The following is a 20,087-nucleotide window of genomic DNA, read 5'->3' as shown; positions in this document are numbered from 1 at the left end:
AACAATTAGATGGCTAATATTGCCACAAAAATGCGAGATGTGTGAAAGTCCCTGTATACATTGCTACCAAAGTGGTATTTGCATGAATACAGTACATCTATGGGTGTTTACAGTGTCGCATTTGGCAAGTGTATTCTATGTAATTTCATTAACATTAACAGTGAGGCTTAGTAGACTACAAAAAGTTTTGATTCGGCTAATGTTGCAACAGTTTTTCCTCAGTTTTAGACAAATGTACATGTAATGCATGTTCTGTTCTGTTCTATTCTATCTAAACATGTGTGGTCTGCAGGATATGCAGTAGGTTGTCAGCTGAGTTGTGGCTGAGATAAAACTTTAAAGAATCATCCTGATCTTTTCCACAGAGGTTTTGATAAAGAGAAGCATCTGTGCTGTGGTCCAAACATGACAATCCTGACAAGGAACTCCAGTGACCACGAGTGCTGTGGATATGACCAGTACAACATGAAGACTCAGTGGTGCTGTGTGGGGGATCGAATACTTGAGATACATCCTATAAATTCCAGTAGCTGTAAAGGTGAGCTCTTATGGCCCTATACACTGTGGGACAACAGCGATCTTACAAGTTTTCTGCATTTCACACTGTGCAAGACGGAGCAATAAAGTCTTGGTTGTTTCAGATGTCAATCTTGAGGCATATTGGATTGAGCAGTGATTGCCCATTGTATCTCAGCTCTATGATGTAAATACGACCCCAAAAAAGCAAGCAGAGACATGTCAATAAACGTGCACTGCTGTTTAGAAAAAGCTGCATAAAACAACTTTCCTACTGATGCTGTTTTTTCTAAATGGCTCTTAGAATAGATACAATCCTGTGTACACATGCCAAAGTGGTATTTGCATGAATACTGTACATCTATGGGTGTTTACAGTGTCGCATTTGGCAAGTGTATTCTATGCATGAACTTAACGGTTCCTTTGCTATGAGAACAATTAGATGGCTAATATTGCCACAAAAATGCGAGATGTGTGAAAGTCCCTGTATACATTGCTACCAAAGTGGTATTTGCATGAATACAGTACATCTATGGGTGTTTACAGTGTCGCATTTGGCAAGTGTATTCTATGTAATTTCATTAACATTAACAGTGAGGCTTAGTAGACTACAAAAAGTTTTGATTCGGCTAATGTTGCAACAGTTTTTCCTCAGTTTTAGACAAATGTACATGTAATGCATGTTCTGTTCTGTTCTATTCTATCTAAACATGTGTGGTCTGCAGGATATGCAGTAGGTTGTCAGCTGAGTTGTGGCTGAGATAAAACTTTAAAGAATCATCCTGATCTTTTCCACAGAGGCATTTGATGAAGAGAAGCAGCTGTGCTGTGGTCCGAAAAAGAAAATCCTGACAAGGAACTCCAGTGACCACGAGTGCTGTGGATATGACCAATACAACACGAAGACTCAGTGGTGCTGTGTGGGGGATCGAATACTTGAGATACATCCTATAAATTCCAGTAGCTGTAAAGGTGAGCTCTTATGGCCCTATACACTGTGGGACAACAGCGATCTTACAAGTTTTCTGCATTTCACACTGTGCAAGACGGAGCAATAAAGTCTTGGTTGTTTCAGATGTCAATCTTGAGGCATATTGGATTGAGCAGTGATTGCCCATTGTATCTCAGCTCTATGATGTAAATACGACCCCAAAAAAGCAAGCAGAGACATGTCAATAAACGTGCACTGCTGTTTAGAAAAAGCTGCATAAAACAACTTTCCTACTGATGCTGTTTTTTCTAAATGGCTCTTAGAATAGATACAATCCTGTGTACACATGCCAAAGTGGTATTTGCATGAATACTGTACATCTATGGGTGTTTACAGTGTCGCATTTGGCAAGTGTATTCTATGCATGAACTTAACGGTTCCTTTGCTATGAGAACAATTAGATGGCTAATATTGCCACAAAATGCGAGATGTGTGAAAGTCCCTGTATACATTGCTACCAAAGTGGTATTTGCATGAATACAGTACATCTATGGGTGTTTACAGTGTCGCATTTGGCAAGTGTATTCTATGTAATTTCATTAACATTAACAGTGAGGCTTAGTAGACTACAAAAAGTTTTGATTCGGCTAATGTTGCAACAGTTTTTCCTCAGTTTTAGACAAATGTACATGTAATGCATGTTCTGTTCTGTTCTATTCTATCTAAACATGTGTGGTCTGCAGGATATGCAGTAGGTTGTCAGCTGAGTTGTGGCTGAGATAAAACTTTAAAGAATCATCCTGATCTTTTCCACAGAGGTTTTTGATAAAGAGAAGCATCTGTGCTGTGGTCCAAACATGACAATCCTGACAAGGAACTCCAGTGACCACGAGTGCTGTGGATATGACCAGTACAACATGAAGACTCAGTGCTGCTGTATGGGGGATCGAATACTTGAGATACATCCTATAAATTCCAGTAGCTGTAAAGGTGAGCTCTTATGGCCCTATACACTGTGGGACAACAGCGATCTTACAAGTTTTCTGCATTTCACACTGTGCAAGTCGGAGCAATAAAGTCTTGGTTGTTTCAGATGTCAATCTTGAGGCATATTGGATTGAGCAGTGATTGCCCATTGTATCTCAGCTCTATGATGTAAATGCGACCCCAAAAAAGCAAGCAGAGACATGTCAATAAACGTGCACTGCTGTTTAGAAAAAGCTGCATAAAACAACTTTCCTGCTGATGCTGTTTTTTCTTAATGGCTCTTAGAATAGATACAATCCTGTGTACACATGCCAAAGTGGTATTTGCTTGAATACTGTACATCTATGGGTGTTTACAGTGTCGCATTTGGTAAGTGTATTCTATGTCATTTCATGCTGTATATTGATTGGTCGGTTTATAGATGGCACATGGGGAGAATTTCATATTTTTCCGATTTTGATTGACAACCAAAGATTTGACCACATTTCTTTCACGATTATACATTTTTATCTGAGACATGAAAAAAGCAATGTATACAGGGACTTTCACTCATCTCGCATTTTTGTGGCAATATTAGCCATCTAATTGTTCTCATAGAAAAGGAACCGTTAAGTTCATGCTCATTAAGGTGTGTGGTGCCTGTATGTTGACAAGATATTTGCCTTCACAGCTCAGATCCCAGGGTCAACTCTCTGTGGACAGAAGGCCAACAACACACTTAGCGAGCTATGCTGTCAGTCAGCTGTTGTAGCCGAACCTGCACCAAAGGCTCGATGCTATGGTAAAGGTGAGTAGAGCTGAAAAAAAAATCACAAGATAAGCCTTTACATTTCAGTGAAATCATGTAGTACTTCAAAGAAGTATGCATAAGATCTACACACGATGAATCATGTCAACTTAGTTGTGACTGAGGTAAAAGTGATACAGTTTAAAGAAATCATCCTGATCGTTTCCACAGAGGCGTTTGATGAAGAGAAGCATCTGTGCTGTGGTCCAAACATGACAATCCTGACAAGGAACTCCAGTGACCACAAGTGCTGTGGATATGACAATACAACACGAAGACTCAGTGGTGCTGTGTGGGGGATCGAATACTTGAGATACATCCTATAAATTCCAGTAGCTGTAAAGGTGAGCTCTTATGGCCCTATACACTGTGGGACAACAGCGATCTTACAAGTTTTCTGCATTTCACACTGTGCAAGACGGAGCAATAAAGTCTTGGTTGTTTCAGATGTCAATCTTGAGGCATATTGGATTGAGCAGTGATTGCCCATTGTATCTCAGCTCTATGATGTAAATACGACCCCAAAAAAGCAAGCAGAGACATGTCAATAAACGTGCACTGCTGTTTAGAAAAAGCTGCATAAAACAACTTTCCTACTGATGCTGTTTTTTCTAAATGGCTCTTAGAATAGATACAATCCTGTGTACACATGCCAAAGTGGTATTTGCATGAATACTGTACATCTATGGGTGTGTGGTGTCTGAACAATAATGCTGCGATGATGTGTTGAGAAGAAATCCGCTTGACACTGTTCTTGATCATAAAAGTTTTATTACATCAAGGAGTTCAGCATCAATTACAAGCTCTGCAGCAGTTTGGAGAGTGACCCAGCCCGATGGACACTCTGTCTCTCTGTACATAAAACATAGCTTATATAGGACATGTTAAGGCATCTGTTAGACACCATATAAGGGTCTGAGTCTGCAAACTAAGGCACCAATCCATATAAGGGCACAGTTCTATAGGATAAGTGTAGACATCTGTTAGACACCATATAAGAGTCTCCACATAACCACTGACCTCTGCTCTCCCCTTAAAAGGTCACTAATCCTCTATCCAGCTGCTACAGTGCTATGTTAAGCTGTTATGCATCAAATGCACATATGTTATACACCACAGGTGCTTACAGTGTCGCATTTGGCAAGTCCTCCTGATCATTCTGATCGTTTCCACAGAGGTTTTTGATAAAGAGAAGCATCTGTGCTGTGGTCCAAACATGACAATCCTGACAAGGAACTCCAGTGACCACGAGTGCTGTGGATATGACCAATACAACACGAAGACTCAGTGGTGCTGTGTGGGGGATCAAATACTTGAGATACATCCTATAAATTCCAGTAGCTGTAAAGGTGAGCTCTTATGGCCCTATACACTGTGGGACAACAGCGATCTTACGTTTATTACAAGTCTTGTGAGATTGGATAAAACCCTATGAAATAAGTTACTTTAAATTATCACATAGACATGTTGGTCTTAGTAGACCCTACTTCTCATTATCTACAAGCCTGTCAATGATGTTTAAAACAGACGTGAACTAACTTCAGACTGAGTGCACTGAATGTTATCTGTTTTTGTTGCTCAGGTTGTCCAGTCTTCAGACCCAGAGAGTAGCAAAGGCAAATGTCTAAGCAGGGTTTAGTCTAATCTTGTCTAAAGTTGAAAAAATGCTTTTTGTTCTGTTGTAATGAGTCATGCATTCAAAATACTTTGTGCTATGTGTCATCACACAGGTGTGCAACCACAGGTAAGAAACAACCCTTTATCTTCAGTTTACATGATTTACCTCTCTGTTATGAGGGTGCTCTGTGAAATATTTTCATTTTTGTGTGTGTGTGTGTGTGTTTGTGTGTATTTTTGTTTAGAAAGTTCAGGACTCTCAACCCAATTGGTGAGTCAACCAAAGGTTGTCACACGTTGACACCTATAACCATGAAATCCTCCTCCACAGTAAAAATTGTGTTGTTAAATATTGAACCAGTTTTGGTCAATGTAGTAGCAACGCAAAACTTGACCCAGTACCAATGAATCTTTTTGACCCAATTTTGAATATTACGTAGCCATTTACATGTTACTAGGTTATTGACCCAGTGTCAAACACAACAAGCTCAAGTTTTACCTTAAACCTGTCACAAATGTATTGTTTGTTGTACAAAACAATGTGCATATGACATTCTAACCCTAACCCTATTTCTAGGAATGTGTAATGTCTCATCAGCATGCTCAAGATTAACAGAACAGAGACCCATTTATACAAAAACTGCTGCATATTGCCACCAGAGGTCAAAAATTCCACAGGGAATCTTTAACCTAGTTATTGTATTAGTGTTAATATGATCTTTAGTATGTTAAATCAGAGTCATGCACATTTTTGACACTCTTGGTAATTTTACTGTACAAAGAACTGTGTGTCAGTGCTTTATAGTGTTCATGTGATGTGGACTGCTTTTGTGTTTATTCTTGCTTATCTTTGCACATCCACAGCACAAGTCTCTATTACAATCCAAATGACTTTCGCTGCTGTGAGAGAAACCAGACAAAGTCTCATTGGTGCTGCGCCCCAGGTATGACAGTGGGTGTGTTTGTTGTGATGAGTGTTTTGAGTGTTTGCATGTGTCAGTTGCTATCTGATGGTACATTATTTCATCAGTGTTGTATCTGCTACGTTTGAATTTTTATTTTATACAACGTGAAGTACACATGTAACAGGTGGTCCAACAAGGCAGTTAGTGATTCATTTATTCTGACATTTGTTTGTTGGATACATTAAGTAACCAGGTGAAAACACTGACTACTCAAACCAAAACGAAAAGTAGACCTTAAACAGTGGATGGTTAGACTGTACAGTATAATATCAATTGTAAAGCATGTCAGCTTGTGCGATGAATGCGTATAGGGCCAAAGAGCATAAGCAGTTTCCCCTTTCCCGAAATGAACTTGGCACAAGATTGATCACAATTTAAAATATATATTAACTAGCATGGTTAAACAGCATTCTCTCATCAAGGAATCCAGATAACCATGTAAGTAATTATAAATTCATCCACATATTTAATTTTTCTCCTAAGGCGAGTATTAGACACGAAAACATCCCAATCGCTAATTTTGTTGTAAACACAGAGCTTATTTGGCACATACAGGAATGGCTGGTGGTGATGAACATCTGGAAAATTCTTTGTGAAACTAGTGGTGCGTTCCATTTACCTCAGAAGTCGGAGGTCGGAGCTGGGAATGACGTCACACCTGAGTTGATGGCATTCCAGTTACAAGTCAAAAACCTCGCTCGGGCAGCCATTGTTTACAACTAGCCAGGGGTGCGTTTCCCATACAACAACGGAAGGTAGCATGAAACTATCTTTGGACGATGCATCGCTAAACTAACAAACATCTGAAGTATGACCGTTTCCCAAGACTGTTGTACCTTGTTGGTACCACCGTTGTTCAGAAGGTCTCTCACTCGGCCCATAGACTGCACCACCTAACATGCATGCGCAGTCTGTGACGCCGTGCATGCGGCCCTCATGTCACCCTAGACCAATGACATGTCAGCAATTAAGTGCCTCAATCGCAGAGACAGTTTTCAGTCTCCCTGCTTACAGTTGCAACCGTTCAGGAGGACACTGTTGTCACATCTTTTGTCTCTAGTTCAGAGGAGTTTTGCTGGAGTTCTGGATAATGCTTCATTCTTATTCTGGACTGTGTTTTTTCCTTTCCATATTCCGTGTGCGTCCTTGAGAAGTGAGTATAGTGTCTAGTTTGTTTGATTTATCATGTGTGATGCTGCCGTGTGTTTATCACCCTGTCTCACTTCGTAGCATATATTATATATTGCTGTGTTTGTTTTCATGTTTATAATCAATATATATTTAGGTCGGACTTTCCCTCCAGTAATAATCAATATAGTTTATGTCGGACTTTCCCTCCCGTTAATTAGTACTGCATGTGCTGACGGGTCAGTAAGGGGCCGTCACGAAATTACCTAGTCTGTGTGTCATTAGTAAGCCTATGAAACAGAGCCTTTTCAGTCCACGTGTGTAAAAATATTGAAGCTCCCTTATTTAGTTTGTGTTTTCTCTTTAGAAGTTATCCATCTTTGTTCATTTGTCCTCATATCTGTCATTATTGACACTTGTTTATGTCATATTATATTGCTTTTATTCATTACTATTTCAGATGTCTAAAATGTCATATTTGTTTATTCTCTTTACAGTTACCGCACACACAGTTACCTCACACACACACACACACACACACACACACACACACACACATACAAATAAACATATACTCATACTAGATTTCATTCTACAATAAACAAGTTGACAAGAGTGTCATTGGATTGGGAAGATTACCAACATCATCTTAATTGTTCTAACCGGACAAACTGTGGAGGTGTACAGCCACAAAGACACATCAAATAATTAATTCATTTAGAGGTCTCAAGTTTGGGGATCTGAAGTCAACACCTCTTTTATAACCGTGGTTTGAACTTAGTTTGAACCAACATAGTTCGAACTAACATGTTTCCAGGTGTGTTTGTCTGACTTTCACAGCATGAAACTCACAAAATGTTGTAATATTCTGCCTAAATATATCAGTTGTGACCGATATTAAGTGACATTATTATGCTAACTTATTATTTAGGCTTTTCATATTATAGTTGTACCTGCAATAACAAGAAATCAACAATAGTATTTATGAAATCATTAATCATTTTATTTTTCCTAAATATATGCTATAACTTTATAGCGACATTTTAGAAGAAAAAATTATTTAATTAAAGACATTTAGTTAAACAGGTTTAATCTGAGAGTATCTTCATTTCAACCAGGGGCGATTTTAGACCATTTTTGAAGCACCACTAAAAAGATTATACAATAATTTATTATTAATTACTGAAAATTATTTTTTCACCTCTAACATTAGATTTTGGAGAAGCAAGAGAAGGGACAACCAATTAGCCTACAGTTTCATATGGCTTTTCTTACATTAAACGGATTTAATATCCCTAAATACTGACATTTTTCAGTTTCTAATGTTTTACTGAATGTGCTGGCGGATTGGTCAACGGCAGTGGAAGGCTGTTAAGTGTCTGTCATCTGTGCCAATCTAATACTTTCAATATTGAGGAAGAATACAAGTGGCCCCTCCCAACTTGGACTGATCCTTGTTTTTACTGAATTCTGATTGGGTGGATTGCAAGCAAATGCAGTGATGAACCTGGTGCCAGGAGATGACTCACCCATACACACGCACACACACAAGACCATGAGACAGGGAAAACACAGGACACCTAGAAAAACACTCAAATATAGCAAGGGTCACGGATAACCCGTGACGTTGTACAGACATCAATCTTGGAAATGCGGGGCAGTTTTTTCAGTGGATGAAACTGGGAAAACCCTACTTTTTTATTGCATCAAGCCATACAGCTGGAAAGTAACACGGGGCAGAGCTCATTCCCCTATAAGCCACAAACATGTTTTCCCCACTAATTGAGGAGACGAAAGAAAAAAGAGACTTCACGTGTACCAAGAGTGTACAGATTTAAAAAAAGAAAATATCTCATATATCTGAGGCATTACAGCTGTTCATTTGTTAAGTTGTGTTGAGTGTAAAATTGGTTGAGACTACACATCATCACTTCAAACTACACTTTTTATTGATTTTTTTCCTAAAAATTTGTCACTATATTTTAGTTTACTTAAATTTTGAATTTATTATTAGAGTAGTTATTATTTATTGTCCTTCCAGTTTGATGTGAAAACTGACTGAAATATTCTTGAAATATTATTTGATTTGACAGTCCGTTGTTGGCTAAAAACATATGTTACTATACGTAATGGCACTGAATGATAACGCAAGTTAGTCGTTATGATGTTCCGGACCTTTGCTTCGGGAAATTTTCTTTAACCGGACCTCTTTGAATTCTAATTGAATACCCATGCCCTAGGACACCATCTACTGTCTCGTCAGGAACCTATAGGCACATGGGGGCCATTATGGGGCCACATTATGAGTTGCTGTGATGAAAGTCACCAAGTTGGATCAGCCTATTATAAAAAAAAATTTCCTTTGATTTTTGATGTGATTTTGTAATCAGCCATCATTCAGTTGGTAATTTTGGTTTCCAGTGACCAGTCTCAACAAATTGTACAATGTACAGTAAAGATTTTGAACTTTAGAACTACTTACGATAGCGTGCCTAAATCTTTTGTCCAAAATGTTAGGTTTGAGTTTTACATGGACCCAAGAGTGGTTTTAATGACCAAAATAGAAGGACTGGGGAAGTGTGGCTGGTGATGGTAAGAGGTAGGCAGGTACAGGTGAATGAAAATGTGGCAAGTTGTGGCAGCGTGGTGTGGCAGATAGCGTGGGAGACACAGGAGTACACGTTTGAAAAATTCATACAGGCAAAAGGAGTTCAAAAGACACTAGAGGCAAAGTTGGCCAAGACTACATTATCACTCAAACAATAGAAACTATCTGGTTCAAACTCACAGGAGACCGGGAGTATTTCAACAGGAGCTTAATGGGTGGATTGCAAGCAAATGCAGTGTTGAACCTGGTTCCAGGAGATGACTCGCCCATACACACACACACACACAAGACCATGAGACAGGGAAAACACAGGACACCTAGAAAAACACTAAAATATAGCAAGGGTCACAGATAACCCGTGACGTTGTACAGACATCAATCTTGGAAACGCAGGGCAGTTTTTTCGGTGGATGAAACTGGGAAAACCCCACTTTTTTATTGCATCAAGCCATACAGCTGGAAAGAGAGCTCATTCGCCTATAAGCCACATACATGTTTTCCCCACCTTTACACTCTGGGGGTTAGAGGACCGGCTTTCACTTGCGCTTATCAAAGACGGTCTTTTGAGAAATAACATTTAAAACTGCATGTCCTGGTGAAAACTCAAGACAGTTTTTCTCAAACTTCTTGTTTTTCTTGTACATGCATTCCTTTCTGTTGCCTCCCTCTCACACCCTCCGAGTCACAAATTTTAAGACATCATTCATCCCCACACCCTCCAGCTGATAAACAAACTTTATTTCCTATTTTGCATTAACTGGTGTGTCCTGTATCCATCCCCTCCCCCCCACCCCACTCTGTTAAGGTCGATGTGATGCTGCAGTCACACTGTATAACCCCAAAACACATGTCTGCTGTGATGGCTGTTTATATGAGAGGATGCCTTGGAGAGATCAAGTAATGTACTTTCTCTGTTTTTGACCTTCTCAGCTGGGTGGAGTTCATTATTTCCTACAAAGTCTTTGTCTGTGTTTTTTCTGTGGGAAACCATACTTTCCAGTGAGAATTGTAGGTTTGGAAACTCCAAAATTCCTAAAAGAAATAGAAAGAAGTTGAACTCATTTGTGGCTTGCCTTATGCACCTTCTGACACCATTTTTAATGAATAAAAGTGCTTGTTTGAGAAAAAACAACACATTTCTTTAATTGTAATATAATAAGAATTATTTATATGTTTGAGAACTGACAGCACAGCATCCCTGTTAGGATTATCCAAAAAAAACCCTGCTGTTTTGCAGGGTACAGTTACGTTGCGAGAGCTCGGAGCTCCACCCAGCTCATTTTATACAACAAGTAAGGGTGTTTTGTATCTATTGGATAAAAAGCCCTGCAAACGTTGGTCTCCACATTATCTGTTAACTGTTAACAATACCCTGGTAAGACTCAAACAGCTTTTGCACATTTTATGTGCAGTGATTAATATTTGCATTAGTTTTTTTTGTATTATTTGTGTCTGTATGTTCCTCACATTTTGGAAGAATTCATGTGCATATATGTTAAAATGTGTGAGCACTGGAATGTGTGTAGGAATGTGCCTGCTTGTGTCTGTACTGCTTCCCCCTTACATGTATATTCTCTGATTTTCCAAGTGCTGTGGAGAGACGCCATATGGCCTGGCACAACGTGGAGTCCTTTGTTGTAATAACACCTTGTATAAGGACGGAGAAGATGGAGAGGAATGTTCAGAGATCAATATTGCTTACAATCCAGCCAAAGGGACTACATTTTGTTGTCAGTCTCATGGATTACCTGGACAACACTGCTGTGGGACAGAGGTCTATGAGCCTTCCACTGAGATCTGCTGCAATGGACACAGGTGATTATGTGTACATGTGTGTTTACACTTATCCGTTAAAATACTGATGAAATCTGCTTGGTGTGTTGCAGTGTCTGGTATGTGTAATTCGCGTACAGTGTGCACAGTGTGTTTCCCACAGCCAAGGTGGAGTGTGGAAAATATTTAATTTCTGTGTCTCTTAGATTAGCTTGAGGCATGACACAAATGGAGACAAGGTGGCAAAGGAAAATTCTCATTGTTTCCCACAGCCAAGGAGGCAGCTGCGTGGGAAACAGTGGTTAGTTCATTAGTATAGTCTCTGAGGCAGGCAGGAATTCCTGCAGCTACTCGTCTCCTTTTTGTTTTTACTTCTGGGAGCATTCAAAGTGCAACCAGATTGTAGGAAATGTCTGCTTTGGTGTGGGTTAATAAAATCAGTCTGTGCGTAAGTTTGTCACATGCTTGTGCATATTATGACTCTAAAACTGCACTAATCAATATTTGATGTATTATATATTTAATATATTAAATGAAACGACTGTGAAATATGAAAGCAGTTGGTGATTAATCCAGAGAATCCTGGATTGGTAGAATGACAGTTTTTGGAGGATTTGGTGGAGACCACACCAGAGCTAAAATGAGAGTGAATATTGGATTCACAATCATCAGGAGGCAAGAGACACATGCCAATGCCTGCTGTGTCTGCTAGATGTGTAAGTCTTTAAGTGTTTGCAACCATCAATATCAGCCTGATAACTTGACAAGATTTTCAGGCTGTTGTGTGTTTGGTTGGCTTACGGTTCTTTTGCTTCCACTTCAATTCAATTTTATTTATATAGCACCAAATCATAACAGTTATCTCAGGGCACTTTTCGGCAGGTTTAGACCGTACTCTGCACACAGATGTTTATGTGTGCATGTGTGTTTAAGCTTATCCATGAAAATACTGATGAAATTCAGTGAGACGTGAAGATCTTATGTCTGACCTTATTTTATATTGCAGGGTCTGGCTGTCGCACAGCTGTGTAGGAAATATTACAGACTCTGAGACAGGCCGGCATTCCAGCAGCCGCACTGACAATGTGTCTCCTTTTTTTTCTGTTCCTGGCAACCTTAAAATGCACCCAGCTACTGAGCCAAAGGGAGTGTCTGTCTGGGTTTGCTGCTGCTTTGACGTACACTATGTCTGTTTTTATAAATTCTGTCTGTGTATTATCCGTTCATGTGGTCCTGTCCTCCCTGGGGCCCTGAGTTCTAGTTTGGGCCCTCCTAACTGACTCGACACTGCAGTGCTCTCACCTCAATCCTGTTGAGAGTGAGGGCCAGTCTGCTGGATCATGTGGTGGAGCAGCAACTTTTCAATTAGGGTCTGAGTTGCTTGTATCTAATGCTGGCTGTACATCTCTGGCTGTGCTTGTACTGGCTGAGGTTGCCTGTGTTTCACCTGGGTCTGTGTGACATGCTAAATTAGTCTGTACTGGGTCTGCTAGTACTGGCTGATGCTGGATGTGGATCAACTGTGCTTGTACAGGCTTGATGATCCAGGAGCTACTCTACTGACAAACTTTTAAGCATAGCCCCTGTAAATTATAGATAACAATACCTGCAAGATATAATGTATTGCTTCATCAGTTCCATTTAAACTGGCTCCATCAGGTTTCCTTTAATACATTTTCAAATGTATAATATTATTTATACTATCACTTGGCTGAATATGTGATGCTTAGCCTATTCTTTACTGAGATACTGTGCATCCATATTGCCCAGTTTTCCCATGCTAATCACCATTTTAATTGTCACTGTCAACCCATTGCTTTCCATCTTGTCAAAAAACCTTGACTGAGAGACTAGATCATCATTGTCTTGTTTTAAAATGAGGAGTGCCATCAGGCACATACATTGTCTGGACTGGTCCTCACAGAGGTCGCTGAGTTTCATTTCTTGCACTTACATATAAACATAATAAATAGTTGTATTAGATGCAAAATATCTAGCAAGAGAGAGACTCGCTGCAAGCTAGCACAAACTTTATCCAAACTTTTTCAAGCATTACTGTTATTTGCTGATGTCAGACTTTGAAAGGAGAGGAGTGGAGGAGGATAAAGGACAAGTTTACCTGATTTCTGTTCCAAACTCACTCTGGGTTTTGCCCAGGATAGTCCCTGTTAATCCTCTCATCAAAACTGTAAACACTGACCCTCGCTTTGACACGAGAGTGAGGCGGACCCCTGCTTCATTTGCAGGACCCTACCCAATGTGCAATATGAGCATATAGGAGACTAGACCAGACCAGCTTCATGACACCGTCTCTGTGCATGTGCACGTTATGACTCTTACGCCTTATGCCTTTTCATATTCCAGGCCATCAGGCACACACATTGTTTATAACCTTAATTGTGCTCTGATATTTAAAGGGGCTATACTGTTCGTAGTTTTTTGATGAAGTGAATCACTTTTTTATTGCCTGAAAAACAATCCACTTGCTGTTACATCTGACAGAATTCCTAATCCTATGTGAAGACTCCGGGTCAGACTAGTTCAACCTCTAGCTGATAAAATGTCTAGCTGTAATGTTGCAGTGGGAGTTTACACTAGTTTCCAGCATGTTGTGTGAAGCTGTTTCCCGTTGTTTTGGTCTCTGTGTGTCCGATTCTGGTTGCTCGTGAATTCAAGCATGCGTACGAGCACGCGCAGGTTGCAATCTGAAAACCGCATTGCTAGTGGTCGCTGAAAACTAGAGTTACAGTATGTTTTAGTCCTTCAATTTGGTTAAAGCTGCACTATCAGTCTTTTAAAATTTCTCGTTCGCTCACGCAGTGCATCATGGGAAGTCTCCTGGTAGTCTAGGCCTAAAGCAGCATAACTAAGGGATGATTAAGGCTCACCTGAGCCTTACTCTTAAATGTGGAATGGGTTTCTGCCTCCCGAACCCATAGTGGGAGCTGGTTCCACAGGAGAGGATCTCCGCGTAGCGAAGAATGACAAAGGTTAACAGGCTACACTGGCTTTTCTTCTTTTTTAGTCATTGGTCTCATGCGTGTGTGATGAAACAGGTGCTTTTCTATTTTAATTAATACAGCTATTTATGCGTTCTGTCTGTACTCTGGTTTTATGCAGGACTGAAGCTGCAGCTGCCAACATGCTGCCTTCACCTCGCAGCCGATGTAGAAACTGTGTTGAAGAAATTGTCTCACAATCTTAAAGATCAAAGAAAGCAAATTCTAACTCACCCTCTTTTGAATGTAAAATGATATGTTTTGAGAACATAATAATAATATATAACTTTTTTTAATCTCACTCACCTTAATCCATATTAACTATGAGCTCTGTTCCTCCACCTAGATATCCCAAAAAAGAAAACATGCACTGCTGTGGGGTGAAAGCCTACAACATTAAAGACACACAGATGAAGTGCTGCGCAGGGACACTGTACAACCTGACGTGTTTAGGACATGGACATGACGCACAGTGCTGTGGATCCATTCTGCAAAAACCAATGGTAGGTTTAGTATTATTATTATTATTATTATTTTTTTTTTTTTTTTTCCTCATGACCCCTATTGAAGTAGCACTGATCACTCTGAGGGGGGAAAACATTTTGTCCCCACCGGGGATAAAAATTATTCAGCAGAGAGGCAGAGATATAAAAACCAGAAGGAGGCAAACCCCCCGCAAATCGCACCCTGATTATTATTATTAGGTCTATTACTTGTGCGCATTTCAAAATACATCAATGATCGTAAATGTACCTAAAAATAAGAAAACAGGAAATTCCTGAGTTTTGGGGAAATCTTCTTACAACTTATCTTATGTAAGTGTAATAGTAGCCAGCTAGGCTGTGTAGTGAGTAAACCTCACTCCTTAACAGGCATGCTAGCGACTGAAACTAGCGCCCATGGGTTTTAGCCTGTCTTTATTTTCGAAAGCAGTTGTTCTAAAAAACAAGCTATGGATTATTGCATTGTATTCCATTATATTTTTACATTTTGAATTGTCACCTGCCACCTGAAGTTTGTGTTTCCCTCTATATAAATAAAGACCTTTCCACCATTCAAAAGGAAATTATGTGTTTAATGCTCAAAATATTGTGGGAGAGGACCCCCAGACCCCCCACTCACATAATTCAGAATTGAATATTTCTTCAAAATACTGTTTAAATATCTTCTCATATTGTTCTCGTGACCTCAATATTGTGCATCGTCACGTCTCGTGAGCTAAGTGTATCATCATACCCTCAATCAGAGCCCTAAAGTCCCTACCACTTTAACAAAAAGTGATGCCCTTGCATAGAACAAAGCATCTCTATACTGAACATAAACACAACCATTTCAACATTTTATGGCTAAAATTAAAATCTTTTATTTTATATCAAAACTCATCTATCTGGTTCGGTGCACCAGTCTCAGCATTCTGTTCATAACCCTGGTGCCTAACAAGCATATTTTTAACCAACCACCATTAATTTGATCATTCATACTGTTCATAAAAATGCTTTATATTTACTTTATAAACAGGATGTTTGCTGCTCATGTGAACACAAGGAGGTGGTCTACACCAAAAAGACAGGATTCAGATGCTGTGGTCACCTCTACTTCAACACTTCTCTGTGGTCATGCTGTGCAGGGAAGCTGAGCCCAGTACACCAACCAGGACAGCATCAGAGCAACATGATTGAAGGTCAGTTGTGCAATGTGTGGACTCAGAATAGCTTGATGTACGTATATTATCTAAGTGATAATATGTGTGTATCTTTTTCAGAATCCAGACTTCTCTCAATGAACAATCTGAATGAAACACATCTCTGCGAAAACAGTAAGATATCAGTTTATAGATTAGAATTTTTGTGAACAAATATGGCTAATGAATATATGTGGATTTGTTTCTTGTCCCTGTTTAGTACTAATCGGGACTTTGGAACATGTGTCTCTGCGAAGCATCGTGTTCAGCAGTGTGCTGAAAATCTCTGGAAGAAATGCCATTATGAAACCTCTGCCCTCACCTCACATCCTGAAAAGATCTGATCACTGCAACTCCCCAAAACTGATCCCTGGGAAGACCTACTTCTTTGATGAAGCTAATTTCTTCACTGATTTCAACAGTGGCTCTATTGTCCAGTCACTCCATTTCATTATTTCCAAGTGTTATTGTTGTCAGGTCACCGCTGGGTAATCTGTTTCTTCATGGATTTCCTTTGAAGCATCAAACAATTACTTGACAAATATTATCAGTCATTTAATGCTTACTACTCATTTCAAAAGCTCATCAGCAACAGTTATAAGATACATTACTTTATATTACTCACTCATCTCCCTCCAAGGTGCTTATCAATAACACGAAAGCCTCCACATCCTGTGGTTTAACATGCAGCCAGCCTACGGTTTGGTGGTATTCACTGACCAGTATTTACTACCTTAGCCCTGGGCAGGGCCAGATTAATTTACAATAGGGGCTCTGGGAAAATATTGAGGACCATGGTTTACTGCATAACTCAGGATTGTTGAAGCATTATTGTGAAGGACGGAAGTTCAGTCATGGAAGTGTTGACAGTATTGATGTTGATTTGTACTACCCAGGAACAACCTTAAAGACAGGCAGAACCAGCAGCACATGCAGCAAGAAAACAAGGGTGGCTGACTCAGGACTTTGTGCACGACTCAATCCCCAGTGATAGCGCCCTTTTGCCAACTCTGATAAAAACAAAGCTAAAGTAAACATCAATATTTGGTTAGAATGTTAAGAAGTTAGACTTGAATTTTACCCCATTAAATTAACTGAAAACATCATAAGCAATTTATTGTAACTGTAAGAAAGAATAATATTAATACATGTAAAAAACATAAATAACCATAATTCTTTTTACTTTATATGAGACTTTACCAAATCTAATTACCACAAACTAATTGCCACCTAATAGACCTGGAACCTTCAAGGCCCTTGACGGTCTGCTGTGGCTAGCATCACTCAATAAGTCCCGTCCTCATAGTGAAGCTGAAGGGTTTACACTCCTTCTAATTCTGAATAAAACCTGGTGATTCCTGAATAGTATTATCAGAGGTAGGTGATCTAGCTCTGGAGATACAATGTGTAAATAAGACTACTTTGGAGAGGTTAGGCACCATCTTCAACCTCCAGCAGACAGTTTGGGAAGTTAACACATCCCAAACTGTCTGTTCACTGTTAGACACCACCTTTCCAAAATATCAAAGTAGCGGAGCATTACTGGCATTAGTAACTGGTAACTACAATGCTTTACTGAGATTAAAATTGTAATTACTCACACTACTTGTTACTAAAGGCAGTAATCACTACTGTAACACTACCCGCCCCTGTGCATGGTGACATATTTATCTGGACACTGTGAAGTATAATTCTAGGATTAATTTCCAAAGATTGACAATAACTACAGCAGTAAAAGCTGAGCAGGGCAGAATATGTCTGATTAAAAGTAGCTAACTTCTTTGCTGTCACGGTAGCTAGTGACATGCAAGAATATTAATGTATAGCTTGATGAAGTTAATATGTTTAGTATTTTGAATCATTGTGCACTCTTCTATTTTTTGAAAGAACTACACAATAAATGGCAACTGTTTGCACACGTCCTTCACTTATACAATTGTATGTTTACATATATGATGTGATTTATAATGTCATGATTGATAAAGCTAGTTATTGATGAGCACCCACTGTGGTTCTTTGAATGTATGTTTCTCCATATCTATAAGTGTTCTTTATTACATTTAGGCTGCAGTTTATCATGCGAATGTGATTTCTGTTCTGGCTGTGTTGCATTTGTTGTACTGTACATTCTTTGTAAACTGTGTGTTTACTATATATGTGAATGGCAGGAATTTAAGCTAGAAAACCTATTTTCAGTTTAAAAAAATGTATTTTTTGTAGAAGCACCTGAAACCCATGATATTGCATGTTTAAATGTGTTGGTTTTTGGGATACAATTCAACATTGTATGTATACTTTTAATATATGACAGGACCTACTGCTGGTGCCTTGTGTGTTTAAAAAAAAAAAGTCTTAACTAAATAAAAACATTTATAATGAAAACCTGTTGCTTTTTTGGGCTTATGCTAAATTGCCATTAGGAAGCTTTACACTACAGTAGTACTTTGACACTGTGGGATGTAAACTTTATTCTTCACTGCAGCCTGTTGTTTTTGTGTATGTCTTCATGGCTTTGTATCAATCAGGCTTATACTAACTAGGTGTCCTGTCAGGATTGGTCGTGTGTGCAGGCAGGGACAGGTATTAGGATCCAAACGCAGGACAAGCAGGTGGGACAGATACAGTCTCTTAGAATTTATTAAACTCAAAGAGGAACTAAACTCACAGCAGAGTCCAAACCAAGGTTGTCCACAGAGCAGCAAAAACACAGTCCATAAACAAATGATCCAGGGGAAGACAGAACAAAAGGATAATCCAACAAACAAGGTAGCAGAAGCAGGCAAGCAAGACACACGGCAGTGGATGAACATACAACAAAACAGCAACAGCTGAACAGAAGTCAGGTGATACTAAAGACAGCAGACAGGCAGGCAGAGAGACAGCAGGGGAAAACAGACGGATACTAACAAGTTTCAAATACAAGGCAAGAATCTAACTGGAACTCAAAACACATAGGCTTACTAAATAACAGATACTGAACAGACCAATAAACAAAACTCACAGAGACCTAAACTAAACCGGGCTGATCAGACAGGCAGTATGACATGTCCATCCTTATCGATCATGTAGCACAAATTTGATGCGAATAAATGCATGTTTCCATCCACTAATGTTATACAAATGTTAGAAGTTAAGCACATTGAGTTAAACACTCGGGGGCACTACTAACATTTAGGTTTGTTTCATGTTTCTGTTTTACACATATTTAAATAAACACTTTAAATAAATAAAATCTAGATTGGTTGGTTGTGATTAATCCAGAGAATTATCACCCAACTCAGCAGCTCTTCAATTTTTAAAATTTAAGTAAAATATGTGGTTTTATGCCCTGTATTGGTTGAAAGGGTTGAATGTCAGCTACTCTCATCAACCCCATTTCCAGCTGCAGTGGCCAGTCTGTTTCAACATACACACTGTATGCTACTTGGCCCGAACACCAAACAGCAGAAAGGCAAAGTTAGCAATTAGCTGGTGAAGCAAATGAAACATCTATCAAGCTGAAGACCTAGAGAGTTTTCGGAGGATTTGGTGGAGACCACACCAGAGCTAAATTGAACATTGGATTCACATTCGTGAGGTGGCAAGAGACACATGCAGATGCCTGCTGTGTCTGCTAGATATGTAAGTCTGCAAGTGTTTGCAAACATCAATATCAGCCTGATAACTTGACAAGATTTCCAGGCTGTTGTGTGTTTGGTTGGCTTACGGTTCTTTTGCTTCTTCTTCAATTCAATTTTATTTATATAGCACCAAATCATAACAGTTATCTCAGGGCACTTTTCGGCAGGTTTAGACCGTACTCTGCACACAGATGTTTATGTGTGCATGTGTGTTTAAGCTTATCCATGAAAATACTGATGAAATTCAGTGAGACATGAAGATCTTATGTCTGACCTTATTTTATATTGCTGTCACACAGCAATGTTTCCTTCCTAGTAAACACAGTTCAATTGTCATTCCAGCAGCCACACTGACAATGTGTCTCCTTTTTTCCTTGGCAACCTTAAAAAATGCACCCAGCTACTGAGCCAAAGGGAGTGTCTGTCTTGTTTTGCTGCTGCTGCTTGACTTAAACTATGTCTGTTTTTATAAATT

The 20,087-nt window shown here is 39.3% G+C and overlaps 1 protein-coding gene across 2 annotated transcripts; it reads left to right on the top strand.

The window, feature by feature from the left end:
• The first annotated feature begins 374 nt into the window (after window positions 1-374).
• On the top strand, window positions 375-18,374 carry LOC119883387 (galaxin-like). Of its 2 annotated transcripts, XM_038694010.1 has the most exons (13): window positions 375-538; window positions 1,315-1,488; window positions 2,264-2,437; window positions 4,397-4,570; window positions 4,952-4,965; window positions 5,084-5,109; window positions 5,703-5,782; window positions 10,345-10,436; window positions 11,128-11,354; window positions 14,658-14,814; window positions 15,830-15,992; window positions 16,074-16,127; window positions 16,213-18,374. In XM_038694010.1, exons 1-13 carry the CDS (start codon window positions 406-408, stop codon window positions 16,482-16,484), a joined length of 1,740 nt encoding a protein of 579 aa, XP_038549938.1. In that variant the 5' UTR covers window positions 375-405; the 3' UTR covers window positions 16,485-18,374. The 2 variants fall into 2 exon arrangements, with proteins under 2 accessions (XP_038549938.1, XP_038549939.1); XM_038694011.1 differs by lacking the exon at window positions 1,315-1,488.
• Window positions 18,375-20,087: the final 1,713 nt, after the last annotated feature.

Source organism: Micropterus salmoides, unplaced genomic scaffold (assembly GCF_014851395.1).
Source record: "Micropterus salmoides isolate LMB-PRFRI ecotype aquatic unplaced genomic scaffold, ASM1485139v1 Ms_hic_scaffold_3, whole genome shotgun sequence".
NCBI lineage: Eukaryota > Metazoa > Chordata > Actinopteri > Centrarchiformes > Centrarchidae > Micropterus > Micropterus salmoides.
Note: the sequence above shows the minus strand (reverse complement) of the source record. Positions and strands in the feature narration are given on the sequence as shown.